The sequence below is a fragment of the Neolamprologus brichardi genome, chromosome 16, assembly GCF_056152115.1.
Source record: "Neolamprologus brichardi isolate AB-2024 chromosome 16, ASM5615211v1, whole genome shotgun sequence".
Classification (NCBI taxonomy): domain Eukaryota; kingdom Metazoa; phylum Chordata; class Actinopteri; order Cichliformes; family Cichlidae; genus Neolamprologus; species Neolamprologus brichardi.
The window spans coordinates 17,052,514-17,071,618 of NC_142119.1; the positions used below are offsets into that span (position 1 = coordinate 17,052,514).

General features: G+C 39.0%; 2 protein-coding genes and 1 long non-coding RNA gene across 3 annotated transcripts; 1 reads left to right on the plus strand and 2 right to left on the minus strand.

The window, feature by feature from the left end:
• Nucleotides 1-899: 899 nt before the first annotated feature.
• On the minus strand, nt 900-3,280 carry LOC148098225 (uncharacterized). The gene is made up of 3 exons (XR_015720777.1): nt 2,922-3,280; nt 1,434-1,510; nt 900-1,034 (listed from the first exon to the last, which is right to left on the minus strand). It is a non-coding gene; the product is annotated as an uncharacterized LOC148098225 (long non-coding RNA).
• Nucleotides 3,281-4,975: 1,695 nt separating this feature from the next.
• LOC148098226 (uncharacterized) lies at nt 4,976-7,405 on the plus strand. The gene is made up of 4 exons (XM_087830103.1): nt 4,976-5,452; nt 6,149-6,217; nt 6,386-6,532; nt 7,187-7,405. The coding sequence occupies exons 1-4, from the start codon at nt 4,994-4,996 to the stop codon at nt 7,403-7,405; spliced, it is 894 nt and encodes a 297-aa protein (XP_087686229.1). The 5' UTR covers nt 4,976-4,993.
• A 5,652-nt stretch (nt 7,406-13,057) lies between these two features.
• Nucleotides 13,058-14,459, minus strand: LOC148098227 (ATP-dependent DNA helicase PIF1-like). Its single transcript, XM_087830090.1, has 2 exons — nt 13,752-14,459; nt 13,058-13,621 (listed from the first exon to the last, which is right to left on the minus strand). Exons 1-2 carry the CDS (start codon nt 14,313-14,315, stop codon nt 13,481-13,483), a joined length of 705 nt encoding a protein of 234 aa, XP_087686216.1. The 5' UTR covers nt 14,316-14,459; the 3' UTR covers nt 13,058-13,480.
• Between the last annotated feature and the right edge of the window lie 4,646 nt (nt 14,460-19,105).

Here is a 19,105-nt window from a genome sequence, read left to right on the forward strand (position 1 = left end):
CAACATATGCACAGCTAATTATGCAACCAAGCACCCTGTTGATTTACCATTAAGATTGCATTAGATGAGAAGAAGAAACTGTAGAGTGCATGTGTGTGGTGTGACCAACATACTGAACATTTAACTTGGCATCTTTAAATCACCTGTACTCTTTTAAGACCACACAATAGAAATCAAATTATTTTTAAGAGAGAAGTGCATCAGTGTGTGAACATGAAAGTAACACCAGTCCCTGCTCTCTCTGATGCTGCTGTTAACTTTGTGTCAACATAGTCGATACAAGTGACTTTTACAGAGAGACAAGGTGCCATTCTTAGTTGAAGGTATCTGAAGTGAACATAATTCCTCACATAAAGACACTTTATCTCAAGCAGTCCAAACGGTGGCTGTGCAGATGGATCAAAGATCAACCCATCTGGTGAGGAACCAAGCCAGGGAGTGTCAGGGTGGACAACGAGGCCATGAGGCCTATAGTTAAAGTTTTTCAATTTGCAGTTTTCTCCAGCTGCGTTAAACTCCATGTCTGTCCATGTGCTCACGTCTGCAGTCTGTCTCGTTCCTTTGAGGATTCTCTCTGCACAGTTTCACCCCTCATATAACAAACCTCTTAAACATGAAGATGTAATCTTGGCCTGTGGAGCTAATGCCACTCCTGGTCAGCTGCCTGTTCTCCTGTTGCTGTCTCAATCTTATTTGCCTTGTCGTCTGTGCTTTCAAGGTGGAAGAGTTCATCCTCACTGCAGACATGCACACACTCTGTGGGGTCCAGCCTGTACTCACAGTGTAGAGTAGCAGTGGCAGGTAAAGAGGAGGATCTTGGTAAATGTTTACAGATGTTGTGGCTAATTTGGGCTGCTGGTAAGAAAGCACACTCACCAATGCTGTCTCAACACAGGTTTTCTCATCACTGATGCCCATGGTTGCTGTTAGAGGTCAATCTGTTACATCAAAGTCTTTGCATGATTCTCCAGTGTTTAGCAAGGAGATGTGAAGTGGGTCACCAGCCAAGTTGTTGTACAGTTTATTTCTGTTAGCTGAAATTTCACATAGCACATAATAATATGAGGGTAAAATGAGGCACTGTTAAAGTCATCTGTGCAATAATGACAATAATAATAATATCAATAATAACAACAACAACAATATATACACTTAAAAACTACCCCACACACAATAGTTTTTCACCTGAGCACTTAAAGTTAGAGCACTTTATTCATCACTTTTAACTGGATTGTCAACGTCTGACAGTTTTTGGTCTGTTTACAAGTTTTACTGTTTATGTTTGTTTGTCTTTACTTTTGTGAATAGCTGCTATAGGATGTATATATAATTATATTAATTATATTTAAACATTGCACTTTCTATTGTGCTTGGAGCATGTTACCTGACTGTTGTACACTAATATTGTATATAACAGCAGCTTACTATCTCACCTGATTCCTCCTTCCATGACTCGATTGAGCCTTGGTCTGGTGATGACTATTTTAATATCTGGCCCTGGTTCCAACCCCTGAAAAAAAGCAATAACATTTTTTTTTTAAAATACTTCTCAAACAAGCATATAACATATTATTTATTGCAGGTTAGAAAAGAACATTAAAGGGTCAGGCCTGAATATGAATCTCAGTGCTGTTTGGGTTTGTCCCACTGTTGCTCTGTCTCGGTGTAGGTGTCAAGAGACAACCTGCAGCTTCATTTCTGATTGAAAGAGCAAGGCTCACACTGCGATTTTGTCAGTCGCGCGATTCAGCTCCTGCTCAAACTGTACGATTGACTCGCAGGGGTTAGAAGTTCGTAGGTCACGATGCAGGTCTCACACTATACGACCCGATGCTCTGATGCGACCCGAGTGCTCACACTGTGCGTCCATAAAATGAAGGTTATAACAGAAATTCTGTCGCTCGCTCTCCCTCTCTGTCTTTCACGCACACAGACACGCACACCACCGCCATCAACTTTGCTAAATTGCTAATGAAAAACACTGATCAGGCAGCTGTGATTGAGCAGCAATGTCTATCCAACTATTTTCACGGTTGTTGTGGTCGTGATAATTTTGTGAGGCCACATCGAAAAGGCTCGGATGAGCTTTCCAAAGTTTTACAAACAGGTTTGAAATCCTCAGGACCAAGCGATGGATGATCGGGAGCTGGTCGTGAGGTGTTAATCGCTTCTCGTTACCCCACGTATACTACACGACGCACGATGAAGGCCAAAATCGGGCCATCGCCAAAACGGTCGCACGACTCAAAAATCGGCTCAAAATGGGCAAAAAATAATAATAATAATAAAAAAAAAATCGCACAGTGTAAGCCCAGACAACACATTGCCAGCTACACACCAACACTGATCAGAAATAAAGACAACAGGGTCCCGAACCTCTGCTCTGTCTGCACTAAAGCACATAGAGAGGCAGTCTTACACACAATGGCTATACAATAATTCAGAGGCAGAGGCCTATGACATCCACCAGGTACAAAGAGGGCTAGATGATGGCACTCAAACTCCCAACAAACATAGATGTTTACATCGATGCTGTAACTGCAATAAGTTAGTTAATTAACCAATTCGCACTACAACCTGGTTTGCCTCTTACCTGTAATTATTTTTATTTAATTTAATAACTGTACAGTACTCTCTGTTTATAGTAACCATTGTCCTTAATGTAAATATGTAAGAAAAATTGTGTATGTTTCTGTTCCGTGTCCTGTGTACTGTTTGTTTGTATATTTGTCTTTTTGGCTGCTGTTACAACCAAATTTCCAAATTTGTGGGACAATTAAAGGATTATTCTATTCTATTCTAACAGAGCCTCAACATGTTCTCACTGTAATTTCCCCTCATGAATGAATTTATGCTGCACTAATCTGAATGTTCGGAGGGAAATCAAACACATTTTACTGGCAGTACTCAAGCTGACTTACCTTTGTTTGAATGACGACGTATTCACAACGTGGAGTCTAAAAATAGCCAAATCTTGTAACCAACCATTGGTTAATCGGATATGCGCCTCCAGACATTTATAATTGCAAAACTGGTTCGCTGTGTATGCGCTGACTCCACAGGTACGGAAATATATCAGGCTTCGGGGTTTCTGCTCCACTGCCGTTTTTTCATACGGGTCCACGTTTCCAATGCACGCTATTTTTTGCAGGTACCGTCTCTTCGCATCCGACACAATCTGAGTCTATAAAGTTCTTTTTGTTTTGAGCTGCTTTTAAGTACGGTTTGTATCTTCCTTCCAAACGAGTGTGTTTGTTTTGATTCATGGCCTGATAAAATGGTGGCATGCTCCCACAATGCATTGCGGCGTGACGTCAACTCCAAAGCCCTATAACTGATTTTATAAATCTCAAATTTTACGTTTGAGATTTATAAAATAGTAATGATAATTCCATGATTAAAATTAGACGAGTTAAACAATAACAAACAAAAAAAAACAAAACAGTGATAACATAAAATCAACACAAGGCAGTCCAATCATGAAACACAATCGTAGTTAGCCAATCAGGGCGGGTGACAACAGATTACGTCACAAGTTGCAATTTAAAGACCGGCGGGAACCTTATTTGATGTTTCTTGATTTTTCTAAGAGACTTCGAGGGACTATACTGTTCTTAACAACTTCGGATAACGTAAGTATTGGATTTTGAGGGTTTTTTTCTTTTACTACCTTTATAATATGTATAATACAATATAGGGCAAGACACAAGATCTTGCCATTTAACTTGCTGTCAATATAAAGACTGTCAAAGTACCAAAATTTAATCTGACTTTTCTTTCTTTTTCCTATGTTACGTTTCTATTGCAGAGAAATTCATTATCGATAAATTCACATTTACTATTGACAGTAATGTATTCGTGGGTGTCATAGTTGATGAACTTATTGTCTCATGGGTATTTAATTGAAAAAAGATCTAAATGTATTAATGAAAAATAATTTCAGTCCTAATTTTTTGTATGAAATATTAAGATCTTAACGAATTTGACAAATCTTCAAGATCTATAACAGTTTTATAAACTTTAAGATGTTAAGTTTGAGCTGTGAGTATCTAAAATTGCTTAAGGCTGGCACTCTCCCCTGGCAACAACACTTTCTAGCACTTTCTCAATTAAGCTATACAAAAACTGAATAACCAATAGGAATTAAGCTAAAAGAGTTAAACAAAAACCTAATGGAAACCATATTCTGAATAACTTCATCTCCCACAATGCCTCAGAGACATTTCTCATCAAAAAAAAGCCATTTTCTGCACAGTTACAAGGGGTGAGACTGAAGTGAAAACAGGGTACATTACTGTCGTTCTATTGGCTCAAATGATTAACACAGGGGACCAATAGAAAGAGAGCCACAGAGACTATGCAAGTGCATTATGTTTATGTGTGTGTGTGTGTGTGTGTATGTGTGTGTGTGGGGGGGTTAAAGTATACTGAAACAACAAACAATTTAGGCATTTCAATAAAGTTAAATCATCTCTGCTCTTTAGAAATTCAAAGCCACAGACCAAATTATGAATTGTGAATAGAACTGTAATTTCACTGTTTCACTTCAGCAGCATCAATCTTTGCATAGATAATCTTCATATGATGATTTCTTGTTTATTGTCAGTATTTTCAAAGGAGATTATATGCTAGAAAATACAAAAAATAAATGAATAACAATTTGGTGAGAAAAAAACATTGAGTTTGAGTTCAGTCCTAAGTTACTTTCACCAACTTGTCTCTGCTGTAATATTCAGATTAATTCATAGAAGTCTTAGAACTGTTAGCTTTATTTTAAAACCAACATTGTATAATATCAAAAAAATACTTTTAGACAGGCCTGTGTTTTTGGCCTGTCACTTTTAAGCAGGAACCTCAGAAAGGTATTTATGAGTTTTGTTTGACATCAGAAAGTAAAAAGACAAAAGCTACACGTGTTACCATATTATATGACCCTTGCTATAACAGAAATGTATTAACCCCTTAATATTTTTTGTGTTGCTTTTTTTTCAGAATGGCTTTGACAAAGCTTCTGAACAACCGCCCTGACACGCCGTATTTCCGGCCGCCCCCACTGCACATGAAAATTTTAAAGTCCTGTGACCAGCTAAAAGTCATTAGCTGGGAGTTCAAAGATGGAACGCCAACACCCCTGATAACAAAGAAGAACACCATTGCGGCAATCACCGATGGCCAGACTCTGACAAAGATCACAATGTTTGAAGAATATGCCTCTAAGGTCCAGGTGGGGGGGTCATACGTTATGAGAGGCCACGAACTCAGGGGCACAGGCCCCCCTTACATCATCACTGTCACAGCCAGGACACAATTTTTTAAGGCACCGACCCTAAGTGTGAGGGAAGGTCTTGTAAAAGAAGCAGAGGATCTTCTGGATCCTCTTGCTCCTCTCACCGCACTCAAGATGAGCTCCACAAAAGAGGGACTCATGACAGTTCAAGGGGAGGTGGTGGAGGTAAGTATTTGTGGTTCCATAAGAATTTATATGGATTTAGGTTTCCAAATAACCCATTATTGCCGGTATTTTTTACAGTTAAAATTTTTGCTGTCAAGCAGAGACTAAATTCTGTTAAGATTGTTAAGCACAATTTTTAAAAAATATTTTCCTCAGACCATTTCTGGTATTTTTGCAGCCAATTTGCATTGTGCCTACGTACATTTGTGTTGTAAGGGCTAGATTTTAATGAACAGTCTCTACTTGATAATAAAAACAAACAAAATAATTATTTTATACACTTCTGTATACAAATTCGCACAAAAGTCTTCATCTAAATATATCCTTTATAATAAAAATAAAAGCAGATACAACAGAAATGGTCAGAAAGTACCCTGAATTGGGCATAATGGAAAACAAATAGATTTTGTATACCTGAAACTGGCAAACTTTTCATTTATGTTGCTGTCACTTAAACTAAGTTGCAAAATGTATTGTTTATAGAAGGATTTCCTACAACCTGTTTCATAATCACAGTATATGAAAAACATCCTAATAACCGATACAGATAAAACTGCTTCTGATAAGATAAATGGCATGTGCAGAATACTTAACAACAACCATAACATAATCTAAACAGATTACTGAAGAAATAAAAACACATCACAGATAACTACACTGACTATTACTGACATTAAATTTCAATTTACTTTTCAGTTTTCTGCTGTAAAGAAGGTGCTGTCGGGAAAACAACACATTCCCCTTAAAAATCTGCAGCTGAAGGAGGTAATGGTGGAATTTAAGTTTTATATTGAAAATGGTTAAACTAATGTGACAAATTTGACATTGCTGGTACAGAATGTATGAGGCTGTGAGCCTTTTTTTCTAGTTACTGGACTTGTTATTATTTAATTAATTAATGAATCTTTAATTCTGTCATGTTTGTGATTTCAGGATGGTTTTACGATGACAATCTGCCTCTGGAGGGAGGCAGCTGCTAACAACTTCAACGTGGGAGACCACATCAGCGTCTCTCACGTTAAGCAGAAACAGTCCTCTTATGGTGTACATCTTCATAGTACCGCATTTACAAAGATTGAGGTATGAAGAAGCTAAACCTTTGTTTGTCTTATCAACAAATGTTTAAAACTATGTTTTCAAATTTGACATAACATTATATATATTATATTATCTTACACACACGCGCGCGCGCGCACACACACACACACACACACACACACACACACACACACTAGATAGATAGATAGATAAATTCACCACTCGCCCCTGCGGGCGGTCAATCCTTCAAGCTCGGGTCCTCTACCAGAGACCTGGGAGCTTGTGGGTCCTGCGCAGTATCTTAGCTGTTCCTAGAACTGCACTTTTCTGGACAGAGATCCCGCACCACTATGTCCGGTTGGTTAGCCAACCGGATATATTGGTGCGCAGTCCTGGGAACAGCTAAGATACTGCGCAGAACCCTCAAGCTCCCAGGCCTCTGGTAGAGGACCCGAGCTTGAAGGTTTGACCACCCGCAGGGGCGAGCGGGGTATTTTTTCTCCAGGTGAACATAATTAACCATTTTGGAATTTACTTACCTGGATGATTGAGCATGCATCAAGACATAATGTGTGTATGTATGTGTCTTGGTGACTTAGTGAAACCACGTGATGACCATAGGTTTTCTTTTTTTCTTGTTGGATAAAAAAACCCAACGTTTTCTGGGCTAAATGTGTGCCTATGCTGTGTCAACAGACAAAAGTCGAGGAGAGGGCTGACATCCTTATCATTGGTGTGGCCACGGCAGAAATGCCAAACCAGTTGGAGGTGTTGCTGGAGGATGGAAAGACCCTTTACATCAAAAGTGACCTGTGGAGTCCTTTTGATAAGGAGCTGGAGGAGGCAGCAATCAAAGCTACTATTAAAACAAAGGGAAACCAAATTGTACATATTCAAAAATATCAATGTGAATAATTTAAACAAAATGTACAGTTCACTTTTGTTCACTTTGTTCAAAAATGTGTATTGTATTTTATAACTTAAAAAGAATGAATTTTTTTTCCTATCAGTATTTATAATTTGTAATGACATTTTGTTAAGTTCTCTACTATAGTTAACAGTATTAGTATTTTACAGTGTTAAGTATTTATATATTAAAAATTCTACATAATAATCTTATATTTGTGTTTGTTTTTAATTTTTAGAACACTGGAAGGCTATAAAATGTTGTTTTTAAAAAAAAGAAGAATAACAGAACAGATCAAGGCTTAATGTTGAATTTTGTAGATAATAAAGGGGGCAGGTCTATAAACAATATTTGATTTGTACCTTTTGAAAAAGCCAACAAATTCCTTTCATTATTGATTTTAACATTCCTGCTCTTTTAATTTTTAATTCAAATAATTGTGGAAGGGCAAAATGATGAACTCGAGATTTCTGGGTGGATATGATATCAATTAGAATAGAATAGATTAGAATAATCATTTAATTGTCCCACAAGGGGAAATGTGGTTGTATCAGCAGCACAAAAAAACCCCCACATATACAAACAGAACAGGACACAGAACAGAAACACAATTGTTACATATTTACATCATGGACAATAGTTACCAAAGCAGAGTACAGTACAGTTGTTAAAATTTGATACAGATCGGGTGCAAACAGAGCAGGATACTGAAAAATGTTTAAATAGTTAGGAATATTTAGAATAATTAGAAAACTGCAGATTGTGTATCGTACTTTTGCATTAAAAAGTAGACATGTAACTCCCAATAAGTGGGTGTATATATAAACTGAGAAAAGTAATGTACATAGGTGTAGATCAGCAGGTGGTTCTCCTGAAACCAGTGGACTCAGTACAGACCTGTGGTGATGACAACTATGGCAGAATTGTCAGAGAACTTCTGTTGGTGGCAACGTGGGGAGGTGATGGAGAAGTCTGCAGTCTAGGAGGTGAAGAGGAACAGATCCAGCACAGTTCCTTGTGAGGCCGCTGTACAGTAGACAGTGTATCAGAGACACAGCCCTGTGTCATCACATACTGTGGGCGTTCTGTGAGGTAGTCCAGTATCCACTGGGACATGTGGTGGTCCACTCCTGATAGCTCCAGCTTGTCCCTCAGAAGTCGTGGCTGAATGTTTTTGAAAGCACTGGAGAAATCAAAGAACATGATCCTCACAGTACATCCAGGCTTCTCCGGGTGAGTCAGAGCTCGGTGCACGAGGTAGATGATGTCATCCTCCACCCCAAAGCCAGGCTGGTAAGCAAACTGCAGCGGATCCAGTGAAGACCTCACCAAGGGGCGCAGATGGTTTAGAACCAACCTCCCGAGGGTCTTCATCAGATGTGATGTCAGGGAGGACAGGGAGATGTGATTAAAATTGCCAGAGTTCATGAAAAGGGCCAGAGGGTGCTGTGTTTGGAGTATGCTGGTTACAGTGTGCAGCTAATGTTGGGTCATAGCTGCCAATTCATCCACTTTGTAGGGGAGAGATCTCACGTTCCCCATAATAACAGATGAAATTGCTGGCCGGTACCTCTTAACCTTGCTGCGAGGCCTGATCCCGGCCTGAGTACTGCGCTCTAGGCAGAACAGCGGAAGCGCCGAGGGCTAACAGCTGCTGGCTAACAACAGATCCCTGCTGTAAAGAATGTGAGGTTGGATCTCCATGCGCTCTCCGGACACAGATGCCGTGAAAAATGCAATAAGAAAAACAATTGTCCATAAAAGTCTGAGCTCCATTGTGGGAGATCAGTCCACAAAAGAAAAGCTCAGTCCACAGTCCTAAGTGGGAGCTCAGTCCACAGTCCACAATAGAAAAACAAAAACAAGATTCACAAGAACAACAATGAAACAAATATTAAAGGGAAAAAAGGACTCTGTCAGGCTGGAGCTGCTGATACTGGCTGCCAGCTCGGAGTGGCGCCTGAAGCTTTTTTTAAAGGCATTCACAGGCAGTGAATTAAAACAGACATTCACATGTGCATATTTAAAGAAACGGGAAAAAAAATAAAGAACGTTAAAGTTGTGGAATAAATAACATTGAAAATTAATTGAATAATAATTAATAAATAATTGAAAAACTGCCCCGTGTTAGAGAGTGACTTATGATAAGTTATTGCTTGGTTTAACTTTACTACTAACAGCTTTATGGTTCTTGTCTGAAAACTCAAGTCAGCTGTGTCACTCAAAAGTAATGATAAACAGAAACACATATCACTGAATGTGACCGTCATGAACTGACCAAATTAATCTAAAATCTATACAAACAATTGAAGCATCCATTGGAATTGTGAATATATCCTTGTTTGCCATGTTTATGTTCACAGGCTATTAATTAAAAAAATTATACATATACATATATATATTTATACATGGGAAGTGAGAAGCAAAATATGTTCTCTGATTTGTTGGAGTTTTTTGCACATACCGTGTGGCAAGGATAAACAACATATTCAAATGCCACTTTAAAATTTTCAAAAGCTTCTTTTTTCAATTCGTTTACAGTTTCCTGATTTGATGATAAATATGGTACCAAACTAAGGAATACTGTTGAAATGAAGTTCACATTGTGATATATTTCACGTATGGAGAGTCACACAGCTGAACAATTGATGTGCATATTTAAAGAAACAGGGATAAAATAAAGAACATTGTTGTGGAATAAATTATATTGAAAAATAATCAATGTTAGAGAGTGACTTATGATTAGATAATATTTGGGTTAACTTTAACTGTTACAGCTTTTCACATAGTACTGTGACCAGGATGAAAGTCATCATGAAGTAGCTGTAAACAGTAGACTCATTAACATGAATATTATGGTTCTAGTCTGACTCATGTCAGCTGTGTGACCTCATAAAATAATAAACAGAAACACACAGCACTGGATGAGACCTTCATGAACTTTTCAAACAGACTTAATGGGTCAAACTATATGTCTGACCCATTATCTATATATATATTAGAGCAGCGGTCCCCAACCTTTTTTGCGCCATGGACCGGTTTATGCCCGACAATATTTTCACGGACCGGCCTTTAAGGTGTCGCGAATAAATACAACAAAATAAAACTAGTACCGGTACCGAAAAAAACAAAATTTATTCCTAACACACATGAAAAGACCCAGGAAAACCGAGTTAACGATAAAAACGTTAACAAAATAACGCTAAAAACCAATAAAAACCCTGAAAACCATACATTTCACACCTGAGCCTTAACTCTTGCGGCCCGGTACCAAACGACTCACGGACCGGTACCAGTCCAAGGCCCGGGGGTTGGGGACCGCTGTATTAGAGCAGTCTAAGCACAGATGTGGAAAACCACTGTTACACCTATTCTATACTCATGTACTTACTGACACCCCATACTAAGACAATATTCATACAAACACACATTGAGATTTCTTTACTTATCCTCTTAAACACTTTCTTTTTTTGAGATTGTGTAATCTCTATAAAGAATATAGATTCTGATTTAAATGTTCATAATAACCAAATGATCTTTATTGTGCATCCTACAATTTAAGATTTAGAGCTGTGTGTTTGTACAAATGCAGGTTGCTATACTTATAGACTAAAATTACACTAATCCACTATTTACCCAAACAAGTTACGTTGTTTGGGTAAATAGATTGGGATTTTTCTACAACATAATTATTCAACAATCAAAAATACAAAACAATATATGTGCACATTAATCCAAAGTTTAGTTTTATATGTCCGATATTGTTTGTAAAATCTGGTGACACAAACAGAGTCAAAAATTCATTGTTGGTATGACATGTGGCTCTATTTACCTTTGAACAATGATGTGCTGCTAAAAAAATAATATGTTAATTAAAAATGTTTTTGTTTAGTAAAAGGACTGAAATCACAAGGAAACTGTCACCTTAAAGCCTCATTTTAAATACCATCACAAACAGATGTTTTCCACGCAGTTAACAAAGCTCCAGCACATCCGATCACTGCATCTGAATCTAAAAGAACACAAAAACATATCAAATATAATTTACACAATGGAAGACTTTTGATTTAATAAATAAGCTGAAAAAAGTGTTACCGTTGAATATTTGTGGGAAAAATCTGATGCTACCACAAGAATGCAAAGTCACACTGGAAACGATGACAGGCTTGCAGCCCTGTCTTCCTGGAGTGAGGTGCCTGATTAGTAGCAGTGAGGTGACAGAAGTTGGTGTCTAAAAGAGCGGTCAAACACTGACACTCTGTCCACTTGTGTAGAGTCTAAGAAGCTGGAATGCAGGCACACTGTACAAGCTTGTTCTAAAAAAATACAGAAAAAAACAACAACATTTCATTAGTATTAAGGCATAAAAACTACAAACAAGTTATACAATGAGAAAATTTTAAAATACCTCATACGTGCTGCAGGCCAATAACCAGAATCCAGAGCAATCTCACACCATGTGAGTGTGAGATTGGTGAAGATAGACACAAGTTCAAGTGATGAGGTTTGAATGTCTCAGTTTGGAAACTGAAAAACTCAGAAGACAGCAATACCTGCACAGAGAGAAGAGGTAGGAAAAAAAAACATAGATTTTTCATCCATAATGTGAATTAAAAGTCATAAAGTGCCAACTAGTTTAATTATTTGAGTGTGGAATTATTTATGAAATAAACAGGGTTTAAATGAATCAATTAATTAAATTAAAAGCTCTGACTTGTATTTTGTTTTTATCAAAGATAAAGAATCATACCTCTCTCTGCTCTGTAGATCACTGGACTCTGACAGGAAGTACAGTTTCCTCAGTATGAGTCATCCTTGATGGTTTCAGAGGTGTCGACTGTGGCAGCATAGTGATGGTCTCTAGATTAGGCAGGAGGTCAGGTGATGTGATCTTCTCCATTGAAGACACACTGGTATGGCAGTTCATAAAACAGCAGTGTCTGTGTGACATGTAGTTATCTGTGCAGTCCAGCACTGATGGATCAGGTTCAGATCGGCAGTTCATGAAGATGATGTTACGATGTTGTTGTTTTAGCTGAGGTGACGTTTGAAGGTTTTGCCACAAAGGAGACATGACTGTGTGTGCCCTGTCTGAAGAAAATAAACCTACAAAACATAAAGTGCTTTTAACACTACCCACCCTCCCCACCCACCCATCTCAGCCCCCAAGTGTCAATATAATGCTGGTATGGGGTGTCAGTTAGTAAATCTACTTAGTGCATCAGAAAGTATGGGCTACACCTAAAGCCCATGCTTTCTGATGTCTTTGCAGCTATTTCCAGCTGCTCAGAGAATTCTGACTTGGCCTTTATCCACCCAAACCCAAACCCACCCGGATAAAGGCCAAGTCAGAAAATTGATGCAGAAACTTTCCATTTACATCTAAATCAGTTTTTATAAACATTCTGTTACCTGTAAAAAATATTTTTCTCCACTAAATGTATTAATACAGAAATCTCTGGTAGCCTAAGGATAGTTTAAAACTTTTTACATTTTTTTGTACCTGTAAAACATGATCAACAAAAACTCTTGATGATAACAGAAGGCAGACAATTTTTTCAATGAAAAGTCTTTTTCATACTCTACAATCAGTAAACTGTAAAAAAAAAAAACATGATCTGTAATTGTTTCAAAACTCACCAGACGACTTCATGATTGGCTCGAGGACAGGACACAAAACACAGGGTTGTGGTAACTGTAATATGATCTCAGGACACCTGAATGTAGACGTTGCTGTGGCCGAGAAAGAAAAATGAGGTCAAGCAGGGTGTTCTTGTCTGTAGTGGCAGAAGTGATCAGCTGTGAATACCCTCTAGATTGAAACTGCTCCAGAATCTGTTTTCTTCCACTCTGCAACTGGTTTTCATTAAAATCTCCACACACAATTATTGGGTGACAGTCCATTATTTCAAGTGAATCTAAAAGACTTACCAGGTTTTGCATGAACGGTGTCAAACTGTAGTCAGGGGGTCTGTACACAACCGCAATGAGCGCAGGGAATGGAGCCTGAACCTTCAACACTAAAAACTCAAGATCAGTGACATTATGCAGATACTGTTTTACCTGAACCTGAAAATGATTCCTCAAATACACAACAACTCCACCACCACTTCTGCTGGCCATGTGAGGAAAGTTTGTGTAGGACACATGTCTGTTGCGTTTGAACATGGTGTAGCCGTCCAAATGAAGACTGTCTGCAACAAAGGAGCCTTGGAGGTGAGACTCTGTGAGACACAAAACATCTGCTAAACACATTTCATGATGACTCTTGATGTCACTGATGTGAGATGGCAAACCCTCTGTATTGTGATGGATCAGTGTAAGAGTGTCAGGTCTGCTGGCTGTTTCTCTGACCTGAAGAAGAGGCATCATTTCCTCAACACTGGCTTGTCTCATGGTTTGGAGCGCTGCAGTTACCTCGGGATTGGCGTAAATCTTTTTCTCATCCAAGTCCTGTAAATACAGTCCACTGAGAGACGTCACCCTGCTGAGAGCAACATAAGCCATACCCGGTTCAAAAATGTTCTTCATTGAAACTACAGCTGTCTGTGTTGTAAGACCCTGGGTTTTGTGAATTGTGCAGGCGAATGCTAGCTTTACAGGAAACTGTCTGCGTACCGCTCCTTTAAACTTCAGACTCTCCTCTGCTCTCTCAATGTAAACCAGATCATCAGATGCTGCATTAGCACTGCGGTTGTGTCTCATAGGCTGCCGGTTGTCCATTCTGAGCCCCAATTTAATTATTTGTCCATCATTTTCAGATCTCACCACCTTTATCAGTATACCAAAAGCACCGTTGACCAAACCGTTTAGTGTGTCCAAATTTCTGGTCAGCATGACTCGAGCTCCTTCAGCGACGTTCAGGGTGTCGGGTAAATCATTTCGCCCACCTGTAAATGGTTTGTCTCTTCGTGCCATTCTGCCTGTACGTTTATCCTTCTGGAAATCGTCTGCAGTGATGATTATGATGTTTGAATGAAGCTTCTTCAGGGTATCTGTGTTATGGGATTCCACATTCTTGTTGGTGGCATAAATGTGTAAGACCTCAGTTGGACATTCTTCTGGTGCAGTCACAGCCTGTGACAACAAATCTTTGTCGCACTGAGAAAGCTCATCTGTCTTTTCTTTTACTCTAATCCTGTTCAACATCTCTGCAAAGGCCACATCATCTTTCTGACGCATGATCTCGGTTAGAGTGATCATCTGAAAATGTTCCTGCCATAGGTCAATCTGTTCTGGATCATAAACACAGAGAGGTTTAGACTGTCGCACTGGTGGCAGCTGGTAAAAATCTCCAACAGCTAAAACTGACATTCCACCAAAAGGTCTTTGAGTACCTTTGATTTGTTTCAGTCTTGCATCCACATAAGCAAAAAGGGGTTTTGAAACCATCGAAATCTCATCAATGACAATAATTTCTGCATTCATCAGCTCAGATCTGACTTCATCCAGTTGATTACCAAGTCCTTGAATGGGTGGTTTCAGACTCCTGGGTAGTTTCAGTAGAGAATGTAATGTAGAGCCATTGATAGAAAAAGCTGCTGTACCGGTAAATGACGTCAGTAAAACAGTTGGATTTGATATGTCAGCTTCTTCTGCATTAGCAGGCAGTCTGCTCAGGATCTTTGATGCTTCAGAGTGAATACATTTAATCAGATGTGACTTTCCAGTTCCTGCACCACCGTTGATATAGAAGAAAAATGGATCTGGGTTCAAACCACAAACTCGCTGAATACACCAGTCTCTTATAGCATAGAACACACAGGCCTGCTTCTGGTTCAGATTCTGATACATGACACGTACCACAGCTGGATCTACTGCAGGTTGTTCTCTGATGGCTCTGATCTCTGTTACAGCATCAGACTGACGACTGTAGTCGGGAACATTCTCCTGTTCGTTCTCATCATCATCATGTCTCTCAGGAAGATTCTCATCACATTGCAACCTCACAACTTCAGATTCAGGAGCAAGATTACACCATTCATCGATCACAACATCCCTATTTTGTTCAAACTCTTCCAGTGCACTCTCAATATCCTCAGAGTTCTTCTCATACTTGTCTTTATTTCTCTTTACAATCCTTTTCACAGACTCACTGTGGTCTGAACATGGAAGTCGTACACAACCTGAGTTGTAGAAGGACTGATAGGTTTGGAACCCTTGTGGTTTCAGTTCCTGCTCTGATCTGTGTGGAAGGTAAAGTCTCAACAGTCGTCCATAATATTGCTCAGGCTCTTTTTCTTGTGAGCAGTGGTAATACCTGATTATAGCTGGTTTATCATTCTTTCGCCTTTGTACAAATCCAAGCTGGTTTAGAAGAGGAAGCACATCTTTTCCTTCATTTGGGCCACTCACCAACCTGCACAGCGCAGCAAAATCAGCCAGCGACATTTCCTCATATTCTGGTGTCTCAGGTCTGCATTTGTATTTATCACTCAAACTTGTCATCCAAATATTACAACTGTCATGTGTTGTGGTTTCCAGATAGCTCATGGGGCGACTCATTTTTACCGGGTTATCATCTGTTGGTACAAATACAACACTGCGGGAACATTTTTTCATTTTTAGGCCACAGACTCGAGTCACACACTCCTGTGCGCTGATTTCTCTCTTTTTTGAGTAAGCCTGCATCACAGCTCTCATTTCATCACATTCATTGACCGTGTTCTTTGCAGAGTTATCAATAACTGTCTTCAGGTATTCAGAGAGGCCAGATTCTTTCTTCGTTATATATTTACAGAGGTATTCTATACATGAATAGGCATTCAAAATTAATGAGACATCTATATTTGCGTTCCAGGCTTCAAGCAGGTGTGGGTTGTAATTGTTGATCCAACAGTCCTTTGGGTCACGTTTCAGAATCAGCGCTGTTTTCTTGTTTATGTCCTGGAGGCATTGTTCATACTCATTCATTGTCAAGTTGCATCGTGACAGAATCTGCTCTATGGTGAGCGAAGCAGCTTCAGGTTCCTTCAGCAGGTTCATCAAAGGTCTGAGTTTGGCTTTTGCAGCTTCAGTGTCTGAATCCTCATCCTGTCTCACAATCATTGTTCTTGTGGCTGGTGGTTTTGGAAACCCAAATCTACAACCAGAGTTCACACTCTTAAAACATGTTTTTGTGTGGTTTTTGCTGTGCTTTTGTAGTTCAGTGACTTTTTTGTGCAGTTCAGGTTGTTTTTCTGGATCAGGGAGTTGAGCCGAGATGTATCTGGCCACAAAGTCACAGACAGTTTGGTCGTCATCCACATCTACTTCTACCTTTTCTCGAATCCACAGCAACATGTGTATATGCGGACTACCTCTGTGCTGGAACTCAACTCTGTAAAAGTAATCAATGATTTCACCAAGGGGCTGTGCAGGAGAAAAAAGCAAATCTCTGAACAAAGCCTCAACACGTTTATCAAACATTCGCATGGTGGTTACTGGATTTGATCTTAGGATTTCACACTTTTCTGACCAGTCCAGGGCTTCAAAATCAACCTCTTCACCTTGCTGTCTCTTTATTGCTTGAATCACTTCAGGCCATCTCATCTCAGCAGCAGAGAAAGTGACAAAGAACTGAGGTTGTCCTATTTGACGAAGCATACTGAATAAATCTTTGGTAGTTTTCTGCCAGTAAGCTGGAGTTCCTCTGAGTGGCTGCATAAATCTGATTGCATCTTTATTTCTTACCAGCTTCTCTACTTCTGTCTTACTTTGTAACATTCCTGATGTGATTTTGCGTCCATCTTTGGTCATAGTTTTACCTTTCCTTAGCTGTATTGTCATGCTGGAATTAGCCAAGTGTATTTCAGTGACAAACTGTGAGAAAAACAGGTAATTTGTATCTCTAGCAAATCTTGCATCAATGTTGAAAAGCCTTGACTTGAAGTAAGCACTCGGTGTGAGCTTGAGACGTCTCTTTTCATCCAGTGTATTCTGACCAGTAGGAAACTGCACAGGAAATGCCATGGCTTCCAAATGAGGAGTTCTGAAGAAGCTAACAGGATTGTTTCTTTCTGCAGGAGCCACACAATATGTGTTATCAGTGAAACAGAGAATCTCTTCAGAAATGTCTACAGGCTGCAGACAACTTTCTAGAGCAAAACCTCCATTGTTCAAATCACTTTCTGGTTCCTCTGGGTTTTGTTCCTCTGGTTGTTCATCACAGGATTGCATATTAATAGCTTGTTCACTTTCAGACTCAGTTTCACTCAAAAGGGCATCTTTTTCATAGTTGTCAATTTCCATTAAATCTGCTTCATTATAATCATCACTTCCCATGCTGGCTTCATCACTGCTGTCATCATCAGGTAACGTTGGATCACAAAGCAATGCATCATCTCTGATAACAACATCTGTGTACTGTGGGTGAATCTGTTTGAGTTTACGCAGAGCTTCAATGAGTTTAGACCAGGTGACAGTCTGGAACAGCTGATGGCCTTTGTAGCACAGTCGTCTTTTCAGCTTGATCCTCATTATCTGTGATTGGCTTCTGAGCCTCGGTAAACAGTCAACTGTTTGTTGGACTTCAGATGGTACACACACCACATTACCACGTATGAGTCTTTGTCTGCCCTTTGGAAGTGGAATAATCTTTGCAAATGGGATGCATTTGGCAATCAGATGTCTCTCCAGAATGTTGAGATCACGAAGTTCAGCTGGAATATCCTGCAGTTCTAAACCATTGACAGCAGCAAGCCTTGGCATGCGTCCACTTTTGAGGGAACTGTGACACGTGTGACAGATATACTCCTTTTTTCTCTCAACAGGAAAGCTGCAGTGATCATTACATGCTTCATCACACACATGAACAAATTTACCAGTTAGACACTGTTGAGCTACAGTTTGGTGTTTTGAGTAATTTTCTCTTTTGCAGATTTTCACCTGATTAGGAAAAGAAGCTTTTAGACAAACAGTACAAACATACGATGGTGCTGACTTAATGTTTGATCTGAAACGAGATATGGCCTCATTCATTAAACTGTTATCTGGATGACACTGTAAACTTTCAGCTGGTCGATGCATCTGACGATATTTTCTTTTTATGTTCATTGCACATCTGATATTATGCATCTGTCTGAAAGAAAAACTGTTCCAATATTTTACTCTCATTCGTTCTCTCATATTCTCTTTGTGTTGTTGCTGAAATTGTCTCTCTTCTCCATAACGCTTAGTCATGTAAGATAGTTTTTTCTTTTTAAATTCTTCACTTTCTCTATATAGTTTATATACATGTGACCTCATGCAGGCTTTATGTTTCTCTCTGAATTCAACAGAACTTCTATATGTTCTTCTTATATGTTCTTTCTGCTTTTCTCGGAATATAGAAGACTCTCTATATGTTCTTCTTATGCGTTCTTTCTGCTTTTCTCGGAATATAGGACTGTCTTTGTATGTCCTTATGACACGTTCCCTTTTTCTCTCTCTAATTTTAGCACTTTCTCTATACAGCCTTTTCATTTGCTCCTTCTGTTTTTCCTTAAAATCATCTCTTTCTTTGTAGATCTTTCTCAAATGTTCTGTCTGTTTCTCTCTATATGTAGCATTTAGTTTATACAGATTATTTTTGTACACTCTCTTCTTCTCTCTGTGATCTGGATCATTAGACTTTCTACTGGAATTTCTTTTCTTTGCCTTAAAGCTTTCATCAAAAGTGTACATCTCCCTTTCCTTCCTTTTCTGATTTTCCTTTCTTTGTGGTAATTTCTGTTGGGCCAGTGACCTTC